Source organism: Eptesicus fuscus, chromosome 9 (assembly GCF_027574615.1).
Source record: "Eptesicus fuscus isolate TK198812 chromosome 9, DD_ASM_mEF_20220401, whole genome shotgun sequence".
NCBI lineage: Eukaryota > Metazoa > Chordata > Mammalia > Chiroptera > Vespertilionidae > Eptesicus > Eptesicus fuscus.
In genome coordinates this window covers 11983901-11995318 of record NC_072481.1, presented here as the reverse complement: position 1 = coordinate 11995318, position 11418 = coordinate 11983901, and the positions used below count along the sequence as shown (strand labels likewise).

Here is an 11418-nt window from a genome sequence, read left to right as displayed (position 1 = left end):
TGTACAATAAAAATTTCAGACCCCTTTAGAAGTAGAAACTTACAGCTTCAGACTTCAGCAAGTGGTAGCCTTAGTGCATGGTTGTGTGTGTGTCTGTGTGTGCGCGTGCTCAAGCGTATATCACACAAACTCTTCAAGAAAGAATTTTGTTTCAGGGTTTTTTCTTCTTGGGTGTATATGTTGTGAACAAGAAAATAAATTGTGTGTTTAAGCAAAAATCTGCAGAGAAAGCAAAATCTAGTTGGGTGCTTTCTCTTTTTTCATATATTTTTAAATTGATTTTAGAGAGAGGAAGGGCGAGGAGAGAGAGGGAAACATTGAAGTAAGAGGGAAACATCTATCTGCTGCCTCCTGCACACCCCCTACAGAGGACCAAGCCCCAACCCCAGGCATGTGCCCTGACCTGGAATCAAACCAGCAACCTTTTGGTGCCCCAGACGACACCTAACCAGCTAAGCCACACTACAACAGCTAGTTGGGTAATTTCTTGAATGAGATGGGGCTAAAGCCATTTTAAGGAAAAAGAAAGGTTGAATATTTTAAGCATTTGTATGCATACAAATGAAAATGGGTCTTTAAAATGGGAGACAAAGGATAGAAATGTTGATAAAGTACAAGGATGTGAACAGGATAACGAAATGGCCAAAATGACCAAAATCTTTTGTGAACAGATAATGCCATCAAAACATTTATGATAATGCTGAACTCATAAGGAATTTTTGGTGATGGTGGTTTTGGAAAGGTATGGCTGGGAAAGCTTGTGATGTGCAAATGTTAACGCAGAGACTTGAGCAGTGGGCCAGCAAGTGTTTAAAAGTTTTCAAAATCTTTATAGTGATTTGCACATGCATTTGAGTGTTGGTCACACTCCCTCTAACCACCCCCCAAAAAAAACCCACCTGCTACTTGAAATACATCGGATTTTTCCAAATCGGCTTTGAAAAAACTACATTTTAGACCGTGTGTACATTGCCTGTGTACGCAGATACCAACGTAATATGACAATTGCAAAGTAAATTCCTGCTTTTCTAATCCCAGGGTTTCCTTTTTGAGACCTCTCCTTGTGTATGCTAATTAGGGAGTCAAGGAAGACCGCTTCCTAGATTAGGAAAACTTTTCCAGCTCTTTCCTGAGCCACTACTCTGCCAGGTACTGTCTGCACACTTTACGGGGACGAATGTGAGGTACTGAATTCTCCGCTATCTGGTTTTCCAATTCTTCCACGGTCTTCCAAGTTGGGTGCTGCCGTTTGGTCTTGTGCTGAGCCTGAGCCGAGAAGCGGGAAACGCCTACCCCTCCCGAGGGCCGGATCGCCTAAGCGGAAACCCGGTTAGGAGTAGGGGCCGAACTAGAGAGTAGAGAACGGGGAAGGAGCGAGAAGTGCCCTTCGGAGCACACGACACCCGCCTCCGAGGCTAACTGGCGCCACCAGGGCAGAGCCCGAGAAACGTGGGCGGACGCTCAGCCCCCGTGCGCGCAGCCTTGGGTCCCGGAGCGCCCTCTCGCGCCCACGCGCGCCCAACCGGGGAGGAACGTCTCCCCGCTCCCTCCACTCCCGCGGGCTGGGGCCGTGGCCGCTGGCGCGCAGGGGGCGGGGCCGACGCGGGAGCGCGCGCGCGGGGCCGCGGGCAGGGGGGCGGGGCGGCAGAGCTCGGCGGCTGGGCCTGGAGGACAGCAGCGGCGGAGGCGACGAGTGGCAGCGGGAGTGGCACCGAGAGGCCGTGCGGGACGCGGGCACCAGGAAGGGGAAAGCGCAGAGGTAACAGAGGACGGGCCGGGCCGGTAGTGAGTGGGCAGAGGCTCGCTAGACCCCGAAGGCGAGTGGCGGAGGCCGCTTGCCCGGGGTGCCGACGCCGCTTCCCGAGAAAAGGGGGCGGGGCGCTCGGGTCCCCGGAGGTGGCGCCTTTTGTCTGCCTTCCCCGGCCGCTCCGCCCCTACTTCCCCTCCCCCCTGCGTCCAAGCCCCCTGCCCCTCTCGTTGACGCTTCCTCGGGGGCCCTCTGGCGCGCGCTCCCGCCCTTGTTTTGTTTGTACCGGGATGAGGGGGGGTGGAGGAGGGGAGAGTGCTTCCCTGGTCTGGGGCCTGGCGTCCCAGCGCGCCTGCGCCAGTGCCCGCCCACCGCGCTCCTATTGGCTGAGGCGTCTGCGCTTGCTCTGAGGCCGCGCGGCGCCTGGTGCCCAGGTCCCGCCCTCCCCCTCACTCCCCACTCCCTCAGCGGTTTTCATAGCCGGTTCGAAAGATGCCGGTGGCCGTGACTGGCTGCGGCGGGCCCGCCTCCCGGGTTCTTCGCCACTGCCGCCGCCATTACGGAGCTTCCTGTGGTGAGTGCGCGGACCCTGGTGGTCACGGTCCGCCGCTTCTGGCGTCCCGCGGGCGGGCGCTGCCGGGTGCTGGCGTCGGCCTCGGTCGCGTGCAAGCCCGGAGCTGCAGCCGCCCCGCTGCCCCTCGGTGTCCGCCGCCGCTGCATCCCCGCGTCCCTTGCCTCGCTGCCTTCATCTTGGCTCCGCTCTGCCCCCGCCTTCTGCTCGCGCACCGCACCGGCCGCTCCCCGCCTCTTTGTCTCTGCTGTCCTTTCCTCCGTGTTGGTCTTGGCGGTCTGGGCGAGTGTTGCGAGGTGTGGGCGCTGCTGTCCGGGCCCCGCCGCCGCCGCCGCTGCGACGCGGACCTAAGCTTTCCTTTTCCCGTGTGGCATTCCTAGAGCTTGGTACTCGCCGCACCTTGGATGATGTGGTGGTTTTAATGAACAAAGTCAGTCTTGTGAATGTGAGCGTTTGTAGAGAGATGGAAGAGTGGCGAACTGAGAGCCCCGGACCCAAGTTTCGACACCTAATGGACCATTGTCTGTGCCTGGGAGTATTCGCCCCAGCACAGAGGACTGGCCAAGGTGAACTTTGCTGCCCCTTTCGCGCATCAATTCGCTCTGTCTTACTACTAAGCTTCCTAATGTTGCATTACATCGAGAAGTGGGAATGCAATTAGAAATACATGTAGGATTCACCTGGGACGTTAGAGTGACGTTAGGCCAGTCATTTTGTTGGGGAAGGTACTTCAACTTTGTTTTATCTGGCATAGGTGTTAAATTATTAGGAGCTTTTTAATATTTAAATTTTATTGCTCCTTTCAAAAGTTTAACGTGTTGTGTTTCAAAGTAGAAACAATATCGTAAAGGGTTTTTTGGCTTTGCTTTTAATGTTATTACGAAGATTGAGGAAGTGTCCAGAACTCTTCCTATAAAGGTGAAAATCCTGTTTAGATAGCGATTGTCTTTTGAGGGAGGGCATGTAGTGTCCTTGGTATCTGTTCCCAAGATAGACACGAATTAAGTACATACTGATTTATCAAAGTGTGAAAGTGAAAAGATAAGTTGCCAGCAGTCAAATTATAGGCATCCTTTTTCTGACATTACCCATTAAGTCTAAATATAGGGAAAGACTTGAGATTGGAAGTTTTTGATCTGTTTCTTGCTTAGCTGATGACATTAGAATGTATTGCATACTTAAAAATCAAGGGTATCAATAAACTGAAATATATTGTTAAGCTCCTATTTGTTGCTTTCTCTTAATGTAGAGAAAGTTATCTAAAACGCTGAAATTCTGGACTTTTTTCTTTATTGCGTGTATTAAAATAACTTGCATTTCCCTTGACAAAAGCAAATTTTTGTATTGTTAATCTAACATTAAATTTAAGAAAAACACAAATCAGGTTGATGACTAGAGAAGGACCACAGGTAAACTCGGGTTGTTTTTTGGCACATATAGGAACCCAGGTGAAAACTATAATAAGCTTCATCCTTTTTTTCATTCAACTAATCTTTTTTGAACACATTCTATGCCTGGTATGTTCTTAGACACCAAGTATGCAGCAGTGAATCAGCTAGGTAAGATCTCTGGCAGGGAGCAAGTGAGGCAGCCTAAAAGTCTGATCACTCACAAGTGCAGCAACAGAAATGTAATTAATAGGTACATGATGGTGTTAGGGCAGTGAATTAACTGTTCATATAGTTTGGTTAGCTCTCTAATGAACAGTGGACTTACTAAAGCAGCCTGTGCTAAAGAAAGTGCTATAAAGTGAAGCTTTAAATCCCATCACCTTTACAAAGAAAGCCAGAGCTGAGACAAACATTTATCTCAAATAGTAAGTTCTTTACATATATTGGATATAGTATTAAGCACTATCAGATGTCATTGTTCATTCAACTTTTCCCCCCCAATATTTATCCAGCACCCACTATGTTTGGGCATTTCTAGGTGCTGAGAATACAGTGGTGAATTTAAGTCTTAGCCCTTTTAGTGCTTACATTCCATTGGAGAGATACATACTAAACAAGTAAACAGACATATATTGAATTTTAGGTGGTGTAAAATGCTATAAAGAAACCTGAAGAAGACTAAGAGGCGTGGGAGATTTTTCTGATGTGGGATAACATTGAGTAGAAACCTGATTGAAACCTCAGGAAAAGAGTGTTCCAGTGTAAGAGAACAGCAAGTGCAAACACTGATACAGGGATGAGCAAGGAACAGTCTAAGGGCCAAAAGAAGGTCTGTTTTGGAGGTTGACAGAGCAGAGTGATCCATATAGCAGCGGGATGTGAGATTAGTGAAATAAAAGGGGGTGGTAATTGGGAGGTCTTAAGAATGTCAGGATAGGGGTGGGGGGCAAATCAACTATTTCTCTGCTTATTTCTGAGATTATTCCAACCTGGGCATACTCTTTTCTTTTTTTTTTTAATCCTCACCTGAAGATACGTTTTTATTGATTTTTAGAGAGGGAGAGACAACGATCAGTTGCCAACTCTGGATGGAACCCCCACAGCCTTTTGGTGTAGGGGGGACACTCCAAACAACTGATCCACCTGGCCAGGGCTGGGCATACTTCTTATCTGATCTAATTTAAACTGTCATTCTTGTCCTTAGAATAATAATGTCATGTCTTTATGGACCATGTGCCTGTTGCCCTGATTTTAGTCCATTTTATCACTTTGACAGATGTAGCTTCCTGTGCCCCCCTCCCTTTTTTAACTTGTTTGTTCTAATTTTTTAGTAATTAGTAAGCACAGTGTTGACTGGAAAGGCTTTGACACTTTTTTTAGTATTTTGTTTACAGAGAAAATATTTTTAAAGATATCCTATGAATTAGAGATGCCTGAAGGTTTTTTTTACTTCACAATAGCATTTTCAGTCTAGCTAGTGGGTTAAGAAAAATGAATTCATTAGCGATATCATTTTACCAAAATAACCTGATTATATTTTACTTCTGTATAGTGTTCACATAATAAAAGCAGTACTATTTAGTTTTTTTGTTTTGTTTTCATCTATGCAAATATATTACTATCTAAGTGCTTGCTAGTGGATGAATGAGCAGATTTATATATTGAAAGTATTACAAAATAGACTTTTAGGTTTCAGAAAACTAAATAATGCCCTTAAACCCAACTTGGCCCTCTTTTTACTATCTTGAATTCTTTCAGCTTTCCTTACAGCTAATTGACAATTCACAAGTCTGGTATTGCTCCTGATGTTTCCATAAAAAGATTTTCCCTATACATGTGGAAGCATTCCCTATGTTTGAATGTTTTGGATTTGTCCCAGTTGTTTTAGCTTGGGACTATTACCTGACAAATGGAAAGCTCTTAAATTCCTAGACAGGGATAGAATTTAAAGTAGACTAGCCTACCAACTCCATGTTAATGTTCAATAGCACAGAGATATAAACACTTAACTGATCACTTTTTCATGTGGACGGATTATAAAGTGTCATTGAGTCCCAGATGAGATTTTTGGCAGGGGCAGATGGTGTTAATGATCAGGTCATTTTAGTGACATGGATTTTATCTTTGAATATTTAATTCTGTGCTAGTTTAGCTTACATTAAAAATATGACAAAGTCTTAGAAGCATACTTGTTTTTATAGGTGATGGTCTAAATTTGCTTCTCTGGGTCTGGAGACTTTTAGTAATGTTACATTCTTCAGTAGTTTTTTTGCCCCTTGTATTCTTTAGTGAAGATGGAGTTAAGGTTACAGGTAATTTTTCTGACCCTTTTGAGAACAGTAACGATAAGTCTTCCCTCTTTAGTTAGCTGATCTTTGAGTAAAATTTGACTAAACTGTTCCTTAATCTTGTTCTTTTCTTTCTAAGTTCCTGATGGTAGCAGGATGGGGTGGCACTGGTTCCTTACGAGCTTTCTTGTCCTTGTTGCCTGTGTTCATGTGGAAGGTGCAACAGCTGCTGTGGCTTGTGCATTTGTTAGTCGCTGCTTTTCATACTCTGTATTTGATAGAGATTTTATCTTTCTGAATGATAACTGACCAAGTCATCTATCATTTAACTCTAAGTATTATAGATAAGTTTTTGTTCCCTTTGCATGTATATTAAATGTAGATGTTTTAGTTTAGTTTTGTTTCTGTTAATCTTCATACAAGGTTTTTTCTGTGCTTTAGGTTGACTTTTCACCACACTGAAACCATTAGGAAAAAATCCTTGTGGTTAACGCAGAGGCTTCAGAGTGTAACCTGTACTGGGGCCTAGAAATTATTTTAAATGGCGACTGATATGTCTCAAGGTGAACTCGTCCATCCTAAGGCACTCCCACTTATAGTAGGAGCTCAGCTGATCCACGCGGACAAGTTAGGTGAGGTAGGGGCTGACATATTCTTGAAGCTCACTCTCGGATCAATCCTTGACTTCAGGCTCTACTGGGTCCTTCTTGGTATATGTTCCTTCCCCTACTTTGGGGAATCTGGATTGTGAATCTGAAAAAACAAAATCTACAGAATTCTTTTCATCTCTCCTTTCCCTTCAAATTTCTAAGAAAACTTCCAACCTTCTATATTTATTCTAAATCAAGTATAATTAGTTGTTTCCCTTGGAAATTCTTGCTAAAAGAAAGTATTTTGAAAGTACTTCTTAAAAATCATATTTCACTTCAAAAAAACTTGTTAAAATTAATTTGCATCAGATTTGGGAGTAGACTTAGAATTCACCATCTTCTGACACCCAGTTAGGCCCCTTGGGAAAGAGGGAAAAGGGAATTTTTTAATGCCGTCTCTTTTCTTAGAAGGTAGAAGATAGCGCCATGCCGATTCGACGAACTGTGAATTCTACCCGGGAAACTCCTCCCAAAAGCAAGCCTGCTGAAGGGGAAGAAGGAAAGCCAGGTAAAGGAAAGCAGTGAACAACTTCAAAAGGCAAAAGTTTTTACTCCTATTTGGGGTGTCCCGTAAATTTCCTTGAACGTAATATTTTTTTTTTTCATACCTAAGTGTTTTAGGGGAACAATTGAAAAGAGAAGTGGTACCTATCCGTATGTCATGTCCAGACCATATGGGCAAAATAAGGGTTTCATCTTAAGTAAAGATTTTTGAAAGGTGAAAAATCTCATGTTCTTGGAATTAAAAACAGATAACTTGTTGGAGAGAACAGAAATAGTCAAAGAATAGCTTGTGGGGATACAGTGTCATGGGAATGAAGATTCTGGAAGAATGGAGGACTTGGGTCTTCAGGATGGACAGTGGAAAACCCACCCAGAAATCCAGGAGGCCTTAAGGGAGCAAATGGGTGATCAAAACACTGGTTTATTAGTTTGGTATTGGTGGAGAGTAGATTGGCCAGACAGAGGTGGGAATGTAATGAATTGAGAAAAATGTAGAGCCATCAAACTGCTCCTTCCTTTGTGGCATCTCTGACCATCTCTTCTCCTTTCCCCTTTTTCTTTCTTTATTCTTTAAAAAAAAAATTTATTAATTTTAGAGAGGGTTGGAGAGAGAATGTGAAATCTCGATTTGTCATCCCACTTATTCACACATTAATTGGTTGATTCTTGTATGTACCCTGGCCTGAAATCAAACCCCCAATCTTAGCTAATCAGGATGACACTCTAACCCAGCAGTCACCAACTGGTGGGCCGCGGACCACTGGTGGTTCGTGAGGTCAAAAAGGTTGGCGACGGCTGCGCTAACCAACTGAGCTACCCAGCCAGGGCCCTTATCCTGTTCCTTTTCTCCTCTCTCCCTTGCACTTTATGTCAGGTTTTCCAGGATGAACACATGGGGCTGTCCCTGTCATGACTGTTAGAACCAAGAACTAATAAAAAAGGAATTAAAAATATATGCACCCTTGTTGTCTTTATCTGTTGGTTCACCAGGGTTATAATCTTTTCAATCTGAGCCAATCTTTTGTCTCAAAATCCTCAGGTAAATACTACAAGAAGCAATTTCTGTACCCTGGCATAAGGCATTAGGTGACATGGGAATCAGCACCCTCCTATCTAATAAAAGAGTAATATGCAAATTGACCATACCTCAGCTACACCCACAAGCCACTCCCATCAGTCAATCAGGAGTGAATACGCAAATTAACCCAACTAAGATGGCTGCAGCCACAGAGCGAGCAGGAGGCTTGGGTTTCCCCGGCAATGGAGGAAGCCAAGCTTCCTGCACACCCTGGCCAACCCAGGCCTCCGCTCAAGGCTACAAAGTTTCAATTATAGAAGATAAATAAATCCCAACAAAAATGGCTGTGGCCATGGAGCAAACAGGAGGCTTGGGTTTCCCCAGCGATGGAGGAAGCCAAGTTCCTGGCCTGCCCAGGCCTCTGCTCAAGGCTACAAAGTTTCAATTATAGAAGATAAATAAATCCCAGATACTAGGGCCTCCGCTTGGGTCGCCGGGGGGCGTGGCCGGCCTGCAAACCACCAGAGGCCCCTCCCCAAGGCCGCCCCACACCCCCAGGGAACCTCCACCCTGATCTGGGACACCCTTCAGGGCAAACCAGCTGGCCCCCACCCATGTACCAGGCCTCTAGCCTATCTAATAAAAGTAATATGCAAATTGACTGTCACTCCAACACAAGATGGCTGCCCCCATGTGGACACAAGATGGCCGCCACAAGATGGCCAGCAGGGGAGGGCAGTTGGGAGGGGCCAGGTCTGCAAGGGAGGGCAGTTGTGGGCGATCAGGCCAGCAGGGGAGGGCAGTTGGGAGGGACTAGGCCTGCAAGGGAGGGCAGTTGTGGGTGATCAAGTCTGCAGGGGAGGGCAGTTAGGGGTGACCAGGCCGGCAGAGGAGGGAAGTTGGGGGCGACCAGGCCTGCAGGGAAGGGCAGTTGTGGGGGACCAAGCCTGCAGGGGAGAGCAGTTGGAGGAGACCAGGCCTGCAGGGGAGGGCAGTTAGGGGTGACCAGGCCTGCAGGAGAGGGCAGTTAGGGGCAATCAGGCTGGCAGGGGAGCAGTTAGGCATCAATCAGGCTGGTAGGGGAGTAGTTAGGGGGTGATCAGGCTGGCAAGCAGAAGTGGTTAGGGGCAATCAGGAAGGTAGGCAGGCAAGCAGTTGGGAGCCAGCAGTCCTGGATTGTGAGAGGGATCCCAGATTGTAGAGGGTTCAGGCTGGGCTGAGGGACACACCCCGCCGTGCATGAATTTTGTGCACCGGGCCTCTAGTATTAAAATAAGTGCTGGTGAGTTGAAGATGAGTTATGTTGTCTAGCACTGAGATAAGCCCCTTGGTGGCCCATCTTTTTTATTTTTTTTGTTAATCCTCACCCAAGGATATTTTTCCCATTGATTTTTAGAGTGAGTGGAAGGAAGGGGGAGAAACAGAAAGAGAGAAACATCAATATGAGAGAGACACATCGATTGGTTGCCTCCCACATGCGTCCCAACCGGGACCAGGGATCTAACCTGCAACCGAGTTATGTGCCCTTGACCAGAATTGAACCTGAGACCCTTAAGTTCGAGGGCCAAAACTCTACCCACTGAGCCAAACCAACTAGGGCCTTGTGGCCCATTTTGATCCATATTTGTTTAATAGCTAGATGAAACCTCTGAGTTACCAATAACATCAGTTTTCAGAATATATGCTAGAGGGCTCCAGGTATAAGGTATTAGGTCAACCAAGAATTTATAGCCGAAACCGGTTTGGCTCAGTGGATAGAGCATCGGTCTGTGGACTGAAGGGTCCCAGGTTCGATTCCGGTCAAGGGCATATACATTGGTTGCGGGCACATCCCCAGTAGTGGGTGTGCAGGAGGCAGCTGGTCGATGTTTCTCTCTCATCGATGTTTCTGGCTCTCTGTCCCTCTCCCTTCCTCTCTGTAAAAAATCAATAAAATATATTTAAAAAAAAAAAAGAATTTATAAAAGACCAATAAATCACTTCACAAGTTGTATGTTTGTTTAATCTCTCTACCCCATTATAGTATTTTTATCTTGTACATGGAAATAATTAGATTTATATTTTAAATTTTATAAATTTTGCATTTTACACAGAGGCACACATAATAGTATAATGAGTTGGAAACAGTGTCTAATACATAATACTCAATATCTGTTGAGTGAACCTTTATTAAGCCATCCTACTGGGATCGGGCCTAAACTGGCATTCGGACATCCCTCGAGGGGTCCCAGATTAGAGAGGGTGCAGGCTGGGCTGAGGGACACACCCCCATGCACAAATTTCGTGCACCAGGCCTCTAGTAAACAAACATATGACTGACTAATAGTGATTTTTTTTTTTATTCTCACAGCCAATTAGGTTGAAACGTTGGGGAAAGGGGCAGTAAAAGGTAATCGTGATAAAGTACATCTTGCACTTATCTGTATCACCAGATACCATCCTATATAATAAACTAGAGGCCCAGGGACCGGGCCTAAACTGGCAGTCAGACATCCCTCTCACAATCCTGGACCACTGGCTCCTAATTACTCACCCTCCTGCCTGCCTGGTCACCCCTAACTGCACCCTGCTGCCGGCCAGGTCGCCCCCAATTGCCCCCTCCCTGCTGGCCTGGTAGCTCCTAACTGCCCCCCCCTGTCAGCTTGGTCACCCCTTAATGCCCCCCCCCCCCCCCCCCCCCCCCGCCAGCCTGGTTGCCCCATGCAGCCTGCTGTTCAGTAGTTTGGTCGTCCCTCCCTAACCCCCCTGCCGGCCTGGTTGCCCCATGCAGCCTGCTTGTTCAGTAGTTTGGTCGTCCCTCACTAACCCCCCTCCCGGCCTGGTCGCCCCATGCAGCCTGCTTGTTCAGTTGTTTGGTTGTACCTCACTAACCCCCCTGCCAGCCTGGTTGTAGACAGCCATGTTGTGAGGGTCAATTTGCATATTACCTCTTTATTATATAGGAAGCCTAATATGCTAAGTGTCTTGTCATCCAGTTGGCTGTTCAGCCAATCAAAGCGTAATATGCTAATGATAATGCATGCTAAGGCCACTCAACCACTCGCTATGACATGCACTGACCACCAGGGGGCAGATGCTCCAACGGGTAGGTTAGCTTGCTGCTGGGGTCCAGCTGATCGGGACTGAGTGAGATGGGCTGGAAGCCCTGAAACCCTCCTGCAGTCCCTCCCCGGCCCCGATCATGCACCAGTGGGGTCCTTCAGACTGGCCTGAGCCCTCTTGCAATCTGGGACCCCTCAAGGGGATATT

At 46.5% G+C, this 11418-nt stretch overlaps 1 protein-coding gene across 4 annotated transcripts in view; it reads left to right on the top strand.

The window, feature by feature from the left end:
* The first annotated feature begins 1641 nt into the window (after positions 1 to 1641).
* The window catches only part of HP1BP3 (heterochromatin protein 1 binding protein 3), a 51185-nt gene continuing 41408 nt past the window's right edge, over positions 1642 to 11418 (top strand). Inside the window, exons 1-3 of one of the 4 annotated variants that reach the window (XM_028155422.2) lie at positions 1642 to 1759; positions 6439 to 6634; positions 7059 to 7155. In XM_028155422.2, the coding sequence (XP_028011223.1) occupies positions 6539 to 6634; positions 7059 to 7155 (193 nt within the window). In that variant the 5' untranslated portion in view covers positions 1642 to 1759; positions 6439 to 6538. Of the gene's footprint in view, positions 1760 to 6438; positions 6635 to 7055; positions 7156 to 11418 lie in introns of those variants that run through there. The other 3 variants (XM_008148128.3, XM_054720412.1, XM_028155423.2) reach the window with 3 other exon arrangements.